Below are 20,077 nucleotides of genomic sequence, written 5' to 3' on the forward strand. Positions count from 1 at the left end.
TTTCCTTGCTCATGTTTGGCCCGATGTCATGAGGCTTAATGTGGCCCGGAGTCGATGTTGAGGACTCCCAGGGCAATTCCCTCCCGACTGTATGCCACTGTGCCGCCACCTCTGCTGGGTCTGTCCTGCCGGTGGGACAGGACATACCCAGGGATGGTGATAGTGGTGCCTGGGATATTATCTATAAGGTATGATTCTGTGAGAATGACTATGTCAGGCTGTTGCTTGACTAGTCTGGGAGACAGCTCTGCCAATTTTGGCACAAGCCCCCCAAATGTTAGCAAAGAGGACTTTGCAGGGTTGACAGAGCTGAGTTTGCCATTGTAATTTCTGGTGCCGAGGTCAATGGTGGGTGGTCCTCCTGCTGGCAGAGGCCTTGCTATACTATTATTTATTAAAGCAAGCTGTTGTATCCCATGCAGTTTATGTGCTAATAAGGGGATATTTTCTATTTATTGTGTTATTGTTGTATAAAGGGTTGTTGTATAATGATGTAACCCTTTTCACATGCCAAAATGTGCTGTGGCACATGTTGGGCTTAGAGCAAAGTTTAGAGGAGGAGAATGAAGAGAAAGATAGAAGCATAAATTTAGGTTGAATTTGGAGAAATGAAGCAAGATTGCTGGCTTTGGGAAGACAATTCCAAATAACAGAAAGCTTCAACAGCAATGATGAAATGGAGTAGAGGCACAATGGGCCAGATTCCCAAGAGTGGAAGATGTAGATTAGCAGATTTATAATGAGTTACCATTTTGAGTGTGGCAGTGTTGGTTCATGTTCTTGGAGGTGGATGCCACATGTCATATTTTATTAACTGTTGTCCCTAATAAGAGAAATGCATTTTGCTGAAGATACACCAGTTATGTAAAAGCTAAACGAAGACCATTACGTAGGAAATATGAGGCATGGGCATTGATTGGCAGATTATATTTTGGGTGCTATTTAGTTTTCAGATGACAGTTATACTTTTGTAAAGTAGAATAGATGTGCATTGAATCAAGGAAAGCTTTGTTTCATCATTTATCAACTCTTCAGTTTATATCTTGAGTACGTATTTAATTCTTTCAATAATTAAAGCATGATGCAGAAGTAACAAGAAGTAACATTGTAGCATAGGTACATTTAAGGGGAAGCTGGATTCGCACGAGAGAGAAAGCAGTGGAAGGATATATTGATATAGTTGATGAAGTAAAGTGGGAGGAGGCTTATGTGGAGCATAGACCTGTTGAGCCAAATGGCCTGCTTCTGTGCTGTACATTCTGTGTCATTTTGTCTAAGGTGAGAGGAGGTTTTAGAGAGGTGGTTAGGAAGGAAATTTGTGAGGATTTTGAAATCAACGTATTGGAGGACTTGGCGTTTGGAGGTATACAGCGGGGTGATGGGCGAACAGGATGTGGAAGGCAGGGTTTTGGGTGAGTTGAAGTTTCTTTGGAGGATGCTTGGGGGAAGATAAAACATTTAGCATGGACATGGGATGAGGTAAGGGCCAGGCTGTCTTATATACTAGGAATATATACATTGGGCATTTTGTTGGTCTAAAGAGGCAAACTGTTTTTATGTTATTAAATTTAACTCAATGCTCCAAGATTTAGCTCACCAATCATATTAATCTGAATGAATTTCAGTTATATTTATACAAGAAACTATTCTTGTCCTTTTAAACATAAAAACATTTTCTGCTGTATCGTAATGCCAGCATCTGTTTATTGAATATAGAAGAAGGGAAGGTTATAGTGTCTGATAAAATTTCTTGCATGTACAGAAAGCTACAATTTTGCTGATGTTTGGAGAATTACTTTAAATGACACATTGCTTGGCTTGTGATCTTTCCGGATAATAAAATTGGTATTTACTGGCATGGGGAGTTGCAGTTAATACATGTGACCTAATCATGTCATCAGGCCGGAAGGCACGTGAGTTACATTTAACTAATATGAACCACTCAGATGTGAAATTTACATGGAGTGCTTTTTGCAAAGGATATCCAAAGTAAATAAAAATTGTTCATTTGCATCGGGTTTAATCTTTCCATTATTGCAGTCAATTCAGAATTTAGCATATTTTGAATAAAAAGAGCCTACAGATTTACCAGAATGATACAGGACTAAAAGAGGTTAAATTATGAGGACAGCTTGCACAGGCTTGTATTCCATCTATTATTCAAGATTAAGAAGTGATCTAACTGAAGTGTTTCAGATGATTAATGGAGTTGATAGGGTAGGTGGAGAGAAATTATCCCCTCTATTAAGGGGAGAACAGAACAAGGGAATATAACCTTAAAATGAGAGCTAGGCCTTTTACAGGCAATGTCAGGGAGCACTTCTTCACACAAAGGGTAGTAGAAATCTGTAACACACTCCCACAAAAAGTTATTGAGACCAGCGAGTCAATTGGAAGCTTCAAAACTGAGATGGATAGATTTATGCTAGATAAGGATTTCCAAGCATAGCCAAGGAGGGTAGATGGGGTTAAAGTACAAATTGGCCCTGATCTAATTGAATGATGGAATAGGCTCAAGTTGTTGAATGGTCTCCTCCTAGTAACTTAGGAACAAGAGAAGTCCATTCAGCCCCTCTAGTCCCTTCCACCCATTCAGTGAGCTAATGGTTGTCCTTGACTTTAAATCCTTTTATACCTGTGTCTAGAAAAAATCTATCCATCAGATTTAAGATTATAAGTTGAGCTACTATCTACTGGTTTTTATGGGACACGATTTCTTGCAAGAAGAAATGTTTCCTAACTTCTTTCCGCAATGACCTGGCTCTGATTTAAGGTTACGTTCCCTTGTCTTAGATTTAGCCCACTAATAGGAAAGGTTTCTTCCTATCTACCCTTTTGGTTCCTTGCAACATAGCAAAAATACAATCAAACCGTCTAAACCTCCTAAATTCCTAGTTTATCTAATCTCTCCTCATATCTCACCCTTGGAGCCCTGGTAACATTTCTGGTGAATTTGCTCTACATACCTTCCAAAGCCAACAAACCCTCTGTAAGGTCAGTGCCCTAGGAAAGTGGGGCTGCTCCATATAGGTCAGTCAGAGTTGAATTGCTTTTGGTGTGCAAAGTTGGCAGATTCCAAGGAGTTTGTAAATTTTAGGGGAAGCGATGGCGTAGGGGTATTCTCGCTGGACTAGTAATCCAGAGACCCAGGGTAATGCTCTGGGGTTCGAATCCCACCATGGCAGATGGTGGAATTTGAATTCAATAAAAAATCTGGAATCAAAAGTCCAATGAGTCCAGAAGTTCAATGATGACCATGTAACCATTGTTGTAAAAACCAATCTGGTTCACTAATGCCCTTTAAGGGAAGGAAATCTGTCGTCCTTGCCTGACCTTGGTAGAAAGGGCAGATAGGAGGAAACCTGGCCTACACGTAACTCCAAACCCACAGCAATGTGGTTGACTCTTAAATGCCCACTGAAATGGCCTAGCAAGGCACTCAGTTGTAACAAACCACTACAAAGACACAAAAAAGGAATGAAACCGGACGGACCACCCCACATCGTCCTAGGCACCGGAAACAACGATGGCAATCGCAGCCCTTTCAACCCTGCAAAGTCCTCATTACTAACATCTGGGGGCTAGTTGGGAGAGCTGTCTCAGACTAGTCAAGCAACAGCCTGACATAGTCATCCTCTTGGAGTCATACCTTACAGATAATGTCCCAGACTCTATCGTCACCATCCCTGGATATATCCCACCGGCACGACAGACCCAGCAGAGATGGCAGCACAGTGGCATACTGTCGGGAGGCTGATGCCCTGGGAGTCCTCAACATCGACTCTGGACCCCATGAAGTCTCATGGCATCAAGCCAAACACGTGCAAGGAAACCTCCTGCTGATTACCACCTACCATCAATGCTCCTCCATGTTGAACATCACTTGGAGGAAGCACTGAGGGTGACAAGGGCACAGAATGTATTCTGGGTGGGGGACTTCAATGTCCATCACCAAGAGTGGCTTTGTAGCACCATTACTGACTGAGCTGGCCGAGTCCTAACTGACATAGCTGCTAGATTGGGTTTGCGGCAGGTGGTGAGGGAACAACAATGGCGAAAACTTGACCTCATCCTCACCAACCTGCCTGCCGCAGATGCATCTGTCCATGACAGTATCAGTAGGAATGACCACTGCACAGTCGTTGTGGAGACCAAGTCCTGCCTTCACATCGAGGATACCCTCCATCATGCTGTGTGGCAATACCACTGTGCTAAATGGGATAGATTTCGAACAGATCTAGCAACTCAAGATTGGGCATCCATGAGGCACTGTGGGCCATCAGCAGCAGCAGAAATGTACTCGAACACAATCTGTAACAACCTCATGACCCGGCATATCCCTCACTCTACCATTACCTTCAAACCAGGGTATCAACCCTGGTTCAATGAAGAGTGCAGGAGGGCATGCCAGGCACAGCACCAGGCTTACCTAAAAATGAGGTGTCAACCTGGTGAAGCTATAAAACAGGATTACTTGCATGCCAAACAGCATAAGCAGCAAGTGATAGACAAAGCTAAGCAATCCCACAGCCAACGGATCAAGTCTAAGCTCTGCAGCCCTGCCACGTCCAGTCATGGACAATTAAACAACTCGCTGGAGCAGGAGGCTCCACAAATATCCCCATCCTCAATGATGGAGGAGCCCAGAACAGCAGTGCAAAAGATAAGGTTGAAGCATTCGCAACAATCTTCAGCCAGAAGTGCTGAGTGTATGATCCATCTTGGCCTCCTCCGGAGGACCCCAGCACCACAGATGCTAGCCTTCAGCCAATTCGATTCACTCCACGTGATATCGAGAAACGGCTGAAGGCGCTGGATACTGCAAAGGCTATGGGTCCTGACAATATTCCGGCAATAGTACTGAAGACTTGTGCTCCAGAACTTGCTGCACCCCTAGCCAAGCTGTTCCCGTACAGCTACAACACTGGCATCTACCTGGCTATGTGGAAAATTGCCCAGGTATGTCCTGAACACAAAAAGCAGGACGAATCCAACCCGGTCAATTTTCGCCCCATCAGTCTACTCTCGATCATCAGTAAAGTAATGAATGGGGTCATCAACAGAGCTATCAAACGACACTTGCTTAGCAATAACCTGCTCACTGATGCCCACTTTGGGTTCCACCAGGGCCACTCAGCTCCTGACCTCATTACAGCCTTGGTTCAAACATGGACAAAAGAGCTGAAGTCCCAAGGTGAGGTGAGAGTGATTGTTCTTGACATCAAGGCATCATTTGACTGAGTGTGGCATCAAGGAGCCCGAGCAAAACTGGAGTCAATGGGAATCGGGGGAAATTCTCCGTTGATTGGAGTCATACCTAACACAAAGGAAGATGGTTGTGGTTGTTGGAGGTCAGTCATCTCAGCTTCAGGACAGGACTGCAGGAGTTCCTCAGGGTAGTGTCCTAGGCCCAACCATCTCCAGCTGCTTCATCAATGACCTTCCTTCCATCATAACATCAGAAGTGGGGATGTTCGCTGATGATTGTTCACCATTCACAACTCCTCAGACACTGAAACAGTCCCTGTCCAAATGCAGCAAGACCTGGACAATATCCAGGCTTGGGCTGACAAGCGGCAAGTAACATTCGCGCCACACAGGTGTCAAGCAATGACCATCTCCAACAAGAGAGAATCCAACCATAGCTCCTTGATGTTCAGTGGCATTACCATCACTGAATCCCCCACTATCAACTTCCTGGGGGTTACCATTGACCAGAAACTGAACTGGACTAGCCATATAAATACTATGGCTATAAGAGCAGGTCAGAGGCTAGGAATCGTGTGACAAGTAACTCACCTCCTGACTCCTTTTCACCATCCACAAGTCACAAGTCAGGAATGTGATGGAATATTCCCCACTTGCCTGGATGAGAGCAGCTCCCACAACACTGAAGAAGCTGGGCCACCACCCAGGACAAAGCGGTCCGCTTGATTGGTGCCACATCCACAAACATTCACTCCCTCCACCACCGGCGCTCAGTAGCAGCAGTGTGTACCATCTACAAGATGCACTGCAAGAACTCACCAAGGCTCCTTAGACAGCACCTTCCAAACCCACGACCACTACCACCTAGAAGGACAAGGGCAGCAGATAAATGGGAACACCACCACCTGGAAGTTCCTCTCCGAGTCACTCACCATCCTGACTTGGAAATATATCGCCGTTCCTTCACTGTCGCTGGGTCAAAATCCTGGAACTCCCTTCCTAACAGCACTGTGGGTCCACCTACACCACATGGTCTGTAGCAGTTCAAGAAGGCAGCTCACCACCACCTTCTCAAGGGCAACTCGGGATGGGCAATGAATGCCGGCCCAGCCACGACGTCCACATCCTGTGAATGAATAAAATCTTTAGACTCCAGACCCGGGGTCTTTTAAAGACCTTTTCTTTAATGAGAAAGGAAGTTTTGCCACTGATGGGTGATAGCTGGAGTCTTAAAACTTGTATATAAGCAGAGTGTCAAATTATGCATGAACTTTATGTAGAAGTTACAATCCAGAATCAGGTCATTATTCGATCTCTCATTCCATGTTGGTGTTTATCCCCCACATGAGCAGTATCCTGATTCCATGTGCCCATCCTGAACCATCATCCCCTTCCTTCAATCAACTTACCTAATCTAATCTATTCTTCGAACTTTATATGATCATAGCATCAATCACTAACTCCAGTCATGTGTTTCACAGCCCCACAGTCATCTGTGTAAAACAGCATGAATTTATATAGCACCTGTAACATCTAAAAATGTTTCGTAGTGCTTTACAGGAACAGGTATCAAGCAAAGGTTGAGCCCAAGTAATATAAAAAGATATTAGGACAGTTGACTAAAAAAGCTTGTGTAAAAGGCTAGGCTTAGAGGAGCAACTTAAAGGAGCAGAGAGAGACAGAGGTGTTCAGGAAGGGAATTCCAAACCTTAAAACTTAGTCAGCTGAAGCAACAAAAAAGGAACACACCAAGATACATTTGGAAGATGTTCACTTCCAATTGCCGCACATTCTGTAATGGATTTATCCGTTATTTCTTGTATTTACATTTTGAGAAGGTAAACCCAGAACCACTTGCTTTCCCTGGCCAATGAGAACAGCAAACAACTTGGGTAAGATTTATGTCAGTGACGCTGACAGGTATCGGGGAATTATGTAACTCTTGTCCATGGAAACTTTCCTCAGATTTTAGGAGAGAGGCATTGGTCTGTACTTGGCAATGTCCAGTAGCAACATGGCAAAGACTGAGCAACTCTTAATGCCATTTGGGAGAGGGAACCTGTCACACCTGGTCTACATGTCACAAGAAACTGGAGTCACATAATGGCTCTTAATACCTTCTGAAGTGGCCTAATAAGCCATTCGTTTGTTCAAATAGGCCCAGTACTACCTCTCAGGGTAACCCGGAATGGACAGTAAATGTGAGCTTGTCAGTGACACTAACATGGAATCATATAGCACAAAAGAAGTCCATTCAACCCATCATGTCTGAAAGAGCTCCAATTAGCCCCCACTTCCCTGCTCTTTCCCCATAGCCCTGCAATTTTTTTCCTTTTTTAAGTATATATCTCATTCCTTTTTGTAATTTACTATTGACTCTGCTTTCACCACCTCTTTAGTTACTGCATCCTGAGAACTCTGTAATAAAAATTTCCAAAGGCACTTCACAGGAGTGTAATCCATGCCTTTGTTACTTCTAGACTTGACTATTCCAGTGCTCACCTGGCCAGTCCCCCTTTTCCCACCCTCCATAAACTTGAGCTCATCTGAAACCCTGCTGCCTGTATCCTAACTTGGCACCTTGTGCTCGCTGACCTACATCGGCTCCTGGCCCAGTCTGCCTCAATTTTAAAATTTTCATCCTTGTCTTCAGATCCCTCCATGGCCTTGCCTCTCCCTATATTTATAATCTTCTCCAACTCCACAAACCCCTGAGACCTTTGCACTCCTCCAATTCTGGCCTCTAACCCTTTTTTTAACTTTATTATTTCATGGGATGTGGGCGTCGCTGGCAAGGCCAGCACTTGTTGCCCATCCCTAATTTCCCTTGAACTGAGTGGTTTGCCAGGCCATTTAAGAGGGTAGTTAAGAGTCAACCACATTGATGTGGGTCTGGAGTCGCATGTTGACAGACCAGGTAAGGAAGGCAGATTTCCTTCTTTAAAGGGTATTAATGACCCAAATGGGTTTTTTAGCCACAATCAATGATAGTTTCATGGTTACCATTACTAAGACTAGCTTTATATTCCAGATTTATTAATTGAATTTAAATTCCACCAGCAACCTTAATTTTAATAGGTCCACCAGTGGTGGCGATGTTTTCAGCTGCCTGGGCTCTGACCTCTGGAATTACGTTTGATATTTTACAGACTTTTTTTAGGCTTGGTAAACTATAATGAGGTAGGATTAATACATGACTTCACAATAAGGGATCTGGTAAGAGTTATCATAACACAGTAGAATTTCACACTCAGTTTGAAGGTGAGAAATTTGAGTTTGAAACTATTGTGTTAAACTTAAATAAAGGCAATAAAGTGGACTTGGTAAATACGTAAAAAATGAGATGGTAGAGAAGCAGTGGCAGAAATTTAAGGAGATATTTCATAACTCTCAACAAAGATATATTCCCTTGAGAAAGAAAGGCTGTATGAGAGCCATCCATGGCTAACTAAAGAAGTTAAGGGTGGTATCAAGTTGAAAGAAAAGATGTATAATGTTGCAAAGATTAGTGGTAAGCCAGAAGATTGTGAAAATTATAGAAACCAGCAAAGGATGACTAAAAGAAATTGGAGTGAGAGAAAACTAGTAAAAAAATATAAAAACAGACAGTAAAAGCTTCTACAAGTATATAAAAGGAAAAAGAGTAGCGACAATGAGTCTTGGTCCTTTAGAGAGAGAGATTGGAGAATTAATAATGGGAAACGAGAGAATAGTAGAGTCTTTCAATAAGTGTTTTGTATCCGTCTTCACAGTAGAAGACCCAAAAAGCATCCCAAGAATAGTAGAAAAGTGATGGCCAAAAGGAAGAGAAGACCTTAAAATAATCACGATCAGTAGAGAAAAAGTACCAGGAAAACGAGTGTGATTAAGACTAACAAGTTCCTTGACTTGATGGCCTGCACCCTAGGGTCTTAAAAGAAGTGACTGAAGAGATAGTGGTTGGAACCTTCCAAAATTCCCTAGGTTCTGTAAAGGACCCAATGGATTGGAAAGTTGCAAACGTAACACCACGATTCAAGATAAGAGGGAGACAGAAAGCTGGAAACTGTAGGCCAGTTAGTCTAACGTCTGTCATTGGGAAAATGCTATTCTTAAGAAGGTAGTAGCAGGTCATTTAGAAAATCGTAATACAACCAGGCAGAGTCAGTATGGTTTTGTGAAAGCGAAATGGTATTTGGCAACTTTATTAGAGTTCTTTGAGGATGTAACAAGCGGGTGGATAAAGAGGGATCAGTAGATGTAGTGTGTTTAAATTTCCAAAAGGCATTTGATAAGGTGCCACCTAAAAGGTTACTGCACAAGAACAGAGCTCATTGTTTTGGGGGCGATATATTAGCATGGATGGAGGATTGGCTAACTACAGTAAACAGGCTCAAATGGTCATTTTTGGGGTTGGTAAACTAACTCGTGGAGTGCTGCAGGGATCAGTGCTGGGGCCTCAACTATTTATGATCTATCTTACTAACTTGAATGAAGGGACTGACTATATCATAGTCAAATTTTCAGATGATACAAAGGTAGGTAGGAAAGTAAGTTGTGAGGAGGATTCAAGAGTCTGCAAAGGGATATAGATGGGTTAAATGAATGGCAGATGGATTATAAAGTATGAGGTTGGCTAGTTTGGCAGGAAGAATAGAAAAGCAGATTATTTAAATGCAGAGGGACTGTAGAATGCTGCAGGATAGAGAGGTCTGGGTGTCCTAGTACTTGAATCACAAAAATTTAGCGTGCATGTGCAGCAGATAATTAGGAAGGCAAATTGAATGTTAGCCTTTATTGCATGAGGATGGAATATAAAAGTTGGGAAGCCTTGTACAGGCCATTTGTGAGAATACACCTGGAGTACTGTGTACAGTTTTGGCCTCCCTACTCAGGAAAGGATATACTAGCATTGGAAGCGGTTCAGAGAAGGTTCACTAGGCTGATTCCTGGAATGAAGGTATTGTCTTTTGAGGAAAGGTTGAGTAGGCTGGCCCTATACTTATTGGAGCTTAGAAGAATGAGAAGTGATCTTGTTGAAACATGCAATATTCCGAGGGGGCTTGACAGGGTAGATGCTGAGAGGATGTTTCCTCTCATGGGGAAAATCTAGAACTCGGGGAACAGTTTAAATATATGGGGTCTTCCATTAAAGATGGAGAAGAGGATTTTTTTCTGAATGTCATCAGTCCTTGGAATTCTTTTCCACAGAGAGTGATGGAGGCTGGGACATTGAATATATTCAAGTCTGAGTTAGGCAGATTTTTGATTGACAAGGAAGTGAAGGGTTATGGGGGACAGACAAGAAAGTGGCGTTAAGGCCAGAGTCAGATCAGCCACGATCTTATTGAATAGCAGAGCAGACTCGATGGGCCAAATGGCCTACTCCTATATCTTATCCTAAATTTGCTCCTGTGAAGTGCCTTCCAGTGTTTTATTGTGTTAAAGGCGCAATATAAATGCAAATTTTTGTAATTTAACACTGAGGCATACAAACAGATACTCGGGCAAGTGACTTAATGCTTGTTTAAAGAGATAGGTTTCAAGGAGCATGTTAAAGGAGGAGAGAGAGAGCGTGAGTTTTGGGAATTCCCGAGCTTTTGGCCTGGTCAGTTGAAAGGCACAGTTGCCAATGGTGGGCCAAAGAAAGTGGGAAATGCACAAGAGGGCCAGAGTTAGAGGAACATGGATTCCAGGACTGAAGCCCCTGGAGTGGGACTTGAACTCAAAACCTTCTGACTCAGAGGAATGAGTGCTACCCACTGAAGAATTAATACCCAGAGGATTGTTGGTTTTCGTGGAATGATTCCAAATGTGAAAAAAAATCTCTTGTTTCCAAGAAAGCAGAAATGAGAATGTGAAATATAGGAACTTTTATACTTGTGTGGAAAAAATCCAATGCAGCACTGTACTCTGCATTAGCTTTGTTTAGACTGGCTTGGTTTCCAAATAGGGCTTCGTGTTTGAATTTCATTATTCAGTGTGGCAAAGTTCTAGTGTTATTTCTCATGCAGCTTTTCCATCAGATGTTTTTTTTTGTTAATGCTGCCTCCTTCCTAATCCATTGAGCTGCCCTGTAATTAACAGCAAGTTGTGTACTTATTTTGAATGTCTGGCATTCGTAATTTCTCAGTAAAATATCCAGAAGATTCATTGCAAAAGCTGAACTAGATCAAACAGCATCCTTGCTAGCTATCGTGGCGGAAGTGTATGGTATGTGATAGCCTTCCAAAAGTAATTGTACCACAGCTGACAGCAATTACAGTCAAAAATAAGACACTGGCAATCTGACCTTTCTGCCTCTCTCCCTTGAGGTTACAGTTTCATTTGAGCAGAATAGCCAAGCGACATGAGAACAAACGCTTCTAAAATTGTTATTTTGTACCACGGGCAATTACGAAAATAATATGTTAGTATCAGCAATTAAATAAAAATCAAAGCAATTAATACCCAAATGAATGTCCTTCTGTGGAAATATGCGACCTGTGTCTAACACACATATGCTGTCACATACAGAAGCATCACAAATTGTTACAGATCCAGATTAGCTACAGAAAAAAGCTAATGACAGCTTGCATTTATTTAGTGCCTTTAATGTAGTAAGGCATGCCAGAGACTTGAGCTTGTGGTCCAGGCTTTGAGTGTAGTGAGGGAGTCGGAGAGGCCAACTTTCAGATGAGCTGTTGAACTGAAGTCCCCATCTGTTCAGTTGAATGTAAAAGCACTATTTGAAGAGCTGTTCTCCTCTAGCATCCCTCAACCCGCATCACCAAATCAGGTTAACTAATTATCTATCTGGATTGCTGTCTGTGGAATCTTGCTGTGCACTATTTAGCTGTCACATTAGCCTACATAAGAGGGACTAAACTTCAGAAGTAGACCATTGGCTGATAAGCACTTCTGCGAACATCCTAAAAATGAGTTATTTTCTTTAAATGTTGCAGAAGGTTGTTGAAAGTCTCAGCTGTGGTCAGTGGGTAGCATTCTTGCCTCTGAGCCAAAAGGATATGGGTTCAAGATTCACTCCAGAGCACAAAAACCACAGTGAAACTCCTGACAATACTGTTGGAGGTACCATCTTTCAGAAGAGAAGTTAAACAGCCTGCCCTATCAGGGGGACATAAAAGATCCTGTGGCACTATTTTGATGAAGAGCTGAACAGTTTTCCCCAGTTTCCTGGCCAATATTTATCCCTCAACAAATTATAAAAATTAAAAGAGATTATCTGGTCATTATCATATTGCTGTTTGTGGGAGTTTGCTGTGCACAAATTGGGTGCTACAGTTTCTACATTACAATAATGACTGCACTTCAAAAGTATTTGATTGGCTGTTAAGCACTTTGGGTTATCCTGTGGTTGTGAAAGGTACTATATAAATGCAAGTCTTTTTTTTCTTTGATGTATCCAATAGGCTGACCTGAATTGCAATATTCAAGATGATGCAGGAGCATTTTATGGTGTCACTAGTCAATATGAGAGCTCAGAAAACATGACAATCACTTGCTCAACCAAGGTTTGCTCATTTGGAAAACAAGTAGTTGAAAAAGTAGAGGTGAGTTTGTTCAAGGTGAGACAATGTGGATAAAATAAACTTTGTTTCTACCTGAAAAATATAAGCAATTGTTCTTGAATATGTTACCAATGTAGATCTGTGGTTCCACCGTGGGAGTTGTTCTGGTAAACTTGAAGCCATATCACCATGTGACAGCTTTGTATACATTCATAGAATCGTATAGCGTAGCAGAAGGCCAATCGGTCCATCATGCCTGTGCCAGCACTTTGGTAAAGTTTTACAATTAATCCTACTTCCCTTGCTCTTTGCTCCATAAAGTGCAAACTATTCACCTTCAAGTATTTATCCAATTCTCTTTGAAAATCACTATTAAATCTGCTTCCATCACATCAAGGCAGCACATTCCAATACTGGAAAACAAAAACAAAAATACCTGGAAAAACTCAGCAGGTCTGATACTGGAATTAGTTCATAATTTGCTGCTTTTAAAAGCATTCTTCTCATCTTCCTCTTTTTTTTGCCAATTATTTTAAATCAGTGTCCTCAGCTTACTGACCCTCCTGCCAGCAGAAATGACAAGTACGTATGAGGAAGGTCTTCAGTCCCTCCCTCCATAGAAACCTGGGGCTGCATTTAGTCATCGTGGTCATCCAACGGGCCTGAAAGTGGAAGGTGGGGTGGGGGGACCCTGGTTTGATGGTCTGCAGGACTCAGGGCCTCAACTAGTTGGCTGCCTGTGGGCAAAGTCAACCAATTAATTAGCTGCCTCTGGGCAGCCATCTGCCCCCAAGAGTTTCCAGCTAGCCAGAGAGCCAGCAGCTCAGCAGTGTCACCGGGAGCTGTGGCCAGTGCTGAGACTGTGCCTGGAAGAAGAATATGCAATGGATGGATGGTACCCTCACAACCAGCTAAATGGAGCCTGGGAGTGCGATGACCAGTCAGGCAGATCTCAATGAAGGGGAAGCAGTGGGGTTGGTGAGGGCAGGCGGTGCCTTCGCAGTGGGCCTGCCATTGCTGCTGGGGGATGGGGGGGTCCTTCTGTGGGCCAAACTGTGTCTGAATAGGAGCCTGCAAACCGCACCCCACCACCCCTCCCACACCCGACACCCCCACTGAGCAGCTGGGAGGTGCCAGGTATCGCTGGGCAGCCTCCCCATTCAGCAGAGGGGCCTCCTGTCACTAGTGAAATGTCAGAGGTGGTGGAAAGAGGTCCTTAATTGGTTACTCAATTGGGCCTCTGGGCAGGACAATGATTTGCCACCTTCCTCACTACTGGCAAGATGGCATAGGACAAGATGACAGGCATATCCAATTTTATGCACACCCCTGCCTCTCAGCTAGCCCCAACAGGGTCCAGCCCCTGATGTGCTTTAAGCCTAACGATTCAATGGCATTGCAAGTGGTATAGCAAGCCACTCAGTCGTACTAACAACCATAATATAACATGGCTCATCATCAACTTCTGAAGTCAAATAGGGATTGTGTATGAATGCAGGACACATTCCCACAGTAGAAATACAGAATTTTAAGAAAACACACCTTATTTAAGTACACCGTGTTAGGAGCACAGGAACAATAGACCATTCAATCCCTCAAGCTGTTGAGTAAGTCCTCAGATTACAGACCCTTCTGCTAGTGGAAATAGTTTACCCTGTATCAAAACCCTTCATCATTTGAACACCTCTATTATATCTCCCCTCTATCACCATTTTCACTCTAAGGAGAACAATCCCAGCTTCTCGAGCCTCTCCACATAACTGAAGTCGCTCAATCCTAGTGCCATTCCAGTATATCACCTCTAAACCCTCTCCAAGGCCTTGACATTCTTCCTAAAATGTGATGACCGTTATGGTCACAATACTCCAGCTGCAGCCTGAACAATTATTTTATAAATTTTTGCATAACTTTCTTGTTTTTGTATTCTTTTTTTCCTCTGTTTACATAATCAAGGATCTCGTATTTTTTTTAGCTGCTGTTTCAACTTGCCCTGAAACCATCAAAGGTTCCATAATATTGTTTATAGTAACCTTGTGGAAGCCTTTATTGTTGAATTAACCAGTGCCATAGAATGGCATGGGAAGGCGGTGGGGGTTGGCGTGACCATCATCTTGCCACTGCCATGCCATTTTGCAAGTGGTGAGGAAGGTGCCGAAAGGCAGTCCTACCCAGAGGCCAATTGAGCAACCAAGTGAGGGCCACTTCCAACCCCTCTAGCATTTCACCAGCGACAGGAGGACCCTCCACTTCAAGGGGAGACTGCCCAGCGATAACTGGCGGCCTCCCAGGGGATCAGGGCTGGGGAATGGGGGTGCAGCCTCCTATTCTCGCACACTTTTACCTACTGAAGCCCCCCAACCCCCCCTCTCCCCCCCCAAAACCCCCAGAAGCAATGGCTTTCCCAAATGCAATAGCACTACCTGCCCTCACCAACCCCATTGCTTCTCCCTCACTGGGATCTGCCTGACTGGCCTTGGAACTCCCTTTACCTGACTGTTAGGTACCATCCATCTATTGCACCCTCTTCTTCTAGGAGCGATCTCAGCAATGGCCAATGTTCCCTGTGACACTGCTCAGGTTGCTCAGCTCTCCCATTGGCCAGAAGCCCTTAGGACCTTGGAGCCATCCTTAATAGGGACGGCCACCCTGGAGGCAGCTAACTAATTGGCTGCCACTGACAAATTGAGGCCCTGGGTCCCGCAATCCTCCAGAGCAAGGTCACCCTCCGCTTCCCGGCCTGTTGGTGGAATCTCTACCACGATGACTAAATCCAGCCCCAGGTCTCCATGGATGGATGGGCTGAATGATCCCCCTCATATGTACTCATCATTTTCGCTGGTGGAAGGATCAGTAGCCAGAGGACACAGATTTAAAATAATTGGTTTTAAAATAATTGAGTTTTTTAATGCAGCAAGTTATAATATGCAGTTCGTTTTATGGAAGGGTGGTGGAAGCAGATTCAATATCAGCTTTCAAACGGAAGTTGGATATATAATTGAAGTGAAAGTTATTTGTAGGCTTAGGGGAAAGAGCAAGGGAGTGGACCTAATGGGATAGAGCTTTGAAAAAGCTGGCACAGGCACAATCGGCCGAATCTCCTGTTGTACTGTATGATTCTATATCCTCGTCACTGTTAAAATATGTTCTGAGAAAGTTAGAAATACAAATGCTAACGTTCAAGGGCTCTACTCAAGTTAATTGCATTGCATAATGGTTGGATCCTTCCCTTGTTCTCATGACCTGACCACGCCTGACAACCCCAAACCCAAACTGAGATCCAAGTTCAAATGTTTGTCAAGATTAAGACTGCATTTATGTTACAGTTCGTTATGGCGTCAGTGCAAAGCAAGATTTATTTCGTACTAGAGCTGTGAATTCTCTGATGTACTTGATACTTATCGCAGAACTAGCCTTGGGAGGAGTGCATTGCAGATTCAACAGAATGTTACCAGGGATCCTAGGGTTCGATTATGAAGAACTAAGCTTGTGTTTCCTGAAATATGGAAAGTTAAGGGTGCTTTGATTGAGGTTTTTGGAATTCTTAAAGGAATTGCTAGCCTATGAATCTGAATGTCAAGCAAAGATAGATTTGAATTAAGAGATTAATGGTAGACGTGGAGAAAGTATTCCCGATTGTAGCTGAGAATAGAACCAGGGGTTATAAGTATAAGATATTCACTAATAAATCCAATAGGGAATCCAGGAGAAAAGTCTTTACCCAGAGAGTGGTGAGAATGCGGAACTTGCTAAAGAGGGAGTTGAGGTGAATAACATGGATGCATTTAAGGGGAAATTAAGTACATAGTTGGAGGAGAAAGGAATAAAAGAATATGCTGATAGGGTGAGATAAAATAGGGTTCGGAGGAGGCTTGTATGGAGCATAAGCATTAACACAGACCATTTGAGCCAAAAGGCTTGTTTCTGTGTTTTACATTGTGAGGAGAATGTTACCCTGTTGGCAGGCCGGTCAGGGGCGGGTGCAGAGCCAATTGCCGCCCACGATCGGCGGCTGCGCGCCGCCATTTTACGTGGGCAGGCCAATTAAGGCTCACCCAGCATGACGTGCGCCCGGTAGCAGGTAGCGCTGTGCAGGTGGGGGGAAGAGAGAGAGTGGGAGCGAAAGAGCGCAGAAATCTCCCTGAGGCACAGAGCTGCCTCGGGGACATTAAGTTGAATTTGAAACTTCACAATAAAAAAAAGTTTAAAATCATTTATACATGTTCCCTCATGTGACAGTGTCACATGAGCTGGGACATGTTTATCAAATGTTTAATAAATATTTATTAATTTATTAAACCCTTCATGAAACCTCATCCCGCCCGTGGATGAGGTTTCATGAGAAATGCAAAGGCCGCCTGGGCTCTTCACCTGCCCGCCAACCTCAAGGTTAGATGGGCAGCTCCGTCAAATTGCATAATTAGTTTATTAATGGCCTTAACAGGTCTCTGACAGTTTGGCGGGCACGCAGCCGACTCCGGTGCACGCCTGCTGAACGAAAGATCGGAATGACGCGCGGTGACGTCGGGACGCACGCCCCACGTCACCGTGCGTCATTTTACATGTTGGCATGCAGGGCCACCCCCACACGCCAAATAGAAGATTCTGTCCTATGTTTAATTCTTGTAGAATGAGCAAAACATTTCTTGCTGGTGGAGAAGTTTAAAACAAGGGGGAGATGACCTTAAAATCAGAGCTAGACCATCCAGGAGAGAAGTTAGGAAATACTTCGTAACTCTTCCTTCCACCTTGCTCCCTTCACTGTAGCTACAGTCTGTACCACCTACAAGACACAATGCAGCAACCCACCAGGACTCCTTCGACAGCGCTTCCCAAACTCATGACCTCCATCATCTATAAAATCAAAGGTAGTAGGACATAGGAATGCCACCACCTCCAAGTTCCCCTCCACACAACCACTCTGCTTTGAAAATATTTCACCATTCATTCATTGTTGCTGGGTGAAAATCCAGAAACTTGCTTCCTGACAGCACTGTTAGTGAAGTACCATCACCAAATGGGCTGCAGCGCTTCAAGAAGGCGACTCACCTGCCACCTTCTCAAAGGATAACTAGAGATGGGGAACAGACATTAAAAAAATGGTACCACCACCACCTGTGCCTGTATCCTCCTGAAGTCTTTTATAGGATAGACTGAAAGAGCTTGGGGTTTTCAGTCTGAGAATGAAAATGAGACATCTGAGATGTGACCTTATAGAGAGAAACAATTTATTAAGGGCATGGAAAAGTTAAATCCAAAACGCTACTTCAAACTAACCTGAGAGAGTAAGACACAGGGACATGGGTTCAAACGAGAAAGAGGCAAATTTTTGCTGATATCTTCACAGAAATGGGCCTTGCAATTATTCAAGAATCAATTAGATAATGCAATGCAGACAGGGTGCAGATATGAGGGTATGGATGGATGGACTAAGATGGGCTTAATAGACTTCCTTACTTGTAATTGTGAATTTCTTTTCTCTAGTTGCAGTGCATTCTACATACCGGCCGGGGAGCCCGAATGCAGCATTAACTATATGTAACATTGAAAAACTGATTCATCCTTGAAATTTCCAGCCAATTAGATTCGAGGGAGTTTTATATGAGATTCGACTTCATCAAAAGTTCTTGAGTTCATTTTTTTTTCTTTTTTCCCCTAGACTGAATATGCAAGGTTTGAGAACGGACGTTTTGTATACAGAATAAACCGTTCTCCAATGTGTGAATATATGATCAACTTCATTCACAAGCTTAAACACTTACCGGAAAAGTACATGATGAACAGTGTTTTGGAAAACTTCACCATTTTGTTGGTGAGTCTTTGTTCATGGGCTCCTTTAAAACCCAGTAACTGACTGAGCGCATGCAGTGTGAACCGTTGAAGTCACCTTTTTTGATATTGTTCTCTTGATGAAATTCTTGTTGCGGCTCTGGCCTCAAGTGAGCAGGATAGTGAATAATTATTTCAACATTAATGAACTTGGTGGGCAGCATTCTCACCTCAGGTGTCTGCAGTAGGGTTTGAACTGAGCACAAAATCTAGGTTGATGTTTCGGTGCAGCACTAAGGGAGTGCTGTGCTGTCAGAGGGGCATCACTGAGGTAGTGCCACACAGCTTGAGGTCTTTGGATGATTTGTTAAATCAAAGCCCATCCACCAGCTTAGGCTGATATAAAAAAATAATTGACACTAATCACAGAAAAGTGAGGTGTTCTCCATTTTAAATAAAAAAGCATACGAGATCTTGGCCTTCATTAATAGAGGCCTAGAGCACAAAAGTAAGGAAATTATAGTGAACCTTTATGAAACACTGGTTAGAGCATTGCTTCCAGTTGTGGACACCACACTTTAAGAAGGATGTCAAGGCCTTAGAGAAGATGCAGAGAACATTTAGCAGGGATGAAGGGCCTCTGTCATGTGGATAGGCTGGAGAAGCTGAGGTTGTTTTCTTTAGAGCAGCAAAGGTTAAAATGAGATTCAATAGAGATGTTCAAAATCATGAAGGGTTTCGATAGAGTAAATAAGGTGAGGCTGTTTCCGTTGGCTCGTGGTGGGGGGTGTTCAGTAACCGGTGGTCACAGATTTAAGATTATTGGCAAAATAATCAGAGAAGACATAAGAATTCTTTTTACGCAGCAAGTTGTTGTGACCTCGAATACGCTGCCTGAAAGTGTTTGGAAACAGATTCACTCATACCTTTCAAAAGGTAAGTGGACAATTATTTGAAAAGGACTAATTTGTAGCGCTACGGGGAAAGAGCAGAGGGAGTGGAACAAATTGGATAGCTCTTTCAAAGAACCGATGGGCCAAGTGGCCCCCTTTGTGCTACATCAATCAATGATTCCCCCAGTTCAGTTCGCTCAGTTAAGTTCAGTTGCACAGAGCCTTGTTCACATCCCATCCAGGGTAACTGTGTTCAGTTCTGGGGGCCACACCTGAGAAAGGATATTTTGACGCTGCCGGGGGGGTACAGTACAGATTCACCAGAATGATACCGGAGCTTAAATTACAAGGATTATTTGCATAAAATTACTTGTATTCCCTTGAGTTTAGAAGGTTGAGGGGTGACCTGATTGAGGTGCTCAGAATGATAAAAGGGATTCAATAGAGAGGATTCAATTTAACAGTGGAGGGAGGTGTTTGGGGGGGGGGTGGCATGCAGGTGCGTCCTCAATCTTAAAATTGGAATTAGGCTGATCAGCAATGAAATCAGAGAGCACTTTTTCCATACAAAGAGTAGTGGAAGTCTGGAACACTCTCCCCAAAAGATTGTCGGCACCCAGGGCAGTCGGAATTTTCAAGACAGAGCTGAGGACCTCAGCAGCTGAAGGCACAGCTGCCAATGGGGGAGCATTGAAATTCAGGAATGTGCAAGAGGCCAGA

The 20,077-nt window shown here is 43.5% G+C and overlaps 1 protein-coding gene across 4 annotated transcripts in view; it reads left to right on the forward strand.

The window, feature by feature from the left end:
• The window catches only part of tead1a (TEA domain family member 1a), a 243,881-nt gene that overhangs the window by 213,831 nt on the left and 9,973 nt on the right, over positions 1-20,077 (forward strand). For all 4 annotated transcript variants that reach the window (XM_078549374.1, XM_078549375.1, XM_078549377.1 and 1 more), the window contains 2 exons: positions 12,600-12,740; positions 18,355-18,507. In XM_078549374.1, the coding sequence (XP_078405500.1) occupies positions 12,600-12,740; positions 18,355-18,507 (294 nt within the window). The remainder of the gene's footprint in view (positions 1-12,599; positions 12,741-18,354; positions 18,508-20,077) is intronic.

Source organism: Cetorhinus maximus, chromosome 9 (assembly GCF_964194155.1).
Source record: "Cetorhinus maximus chromosome 9, sCetMax3.hap1.1, whole genome shotgun sequence".
Classification (NCBI taxonomy): domain Eukaryota; kingdom Metazoa; phylum Chordata; class Chondrichthyes; order Lamniformes; family Cetorhinidae; genus Cetorhinus; species Cetorhinus maximus.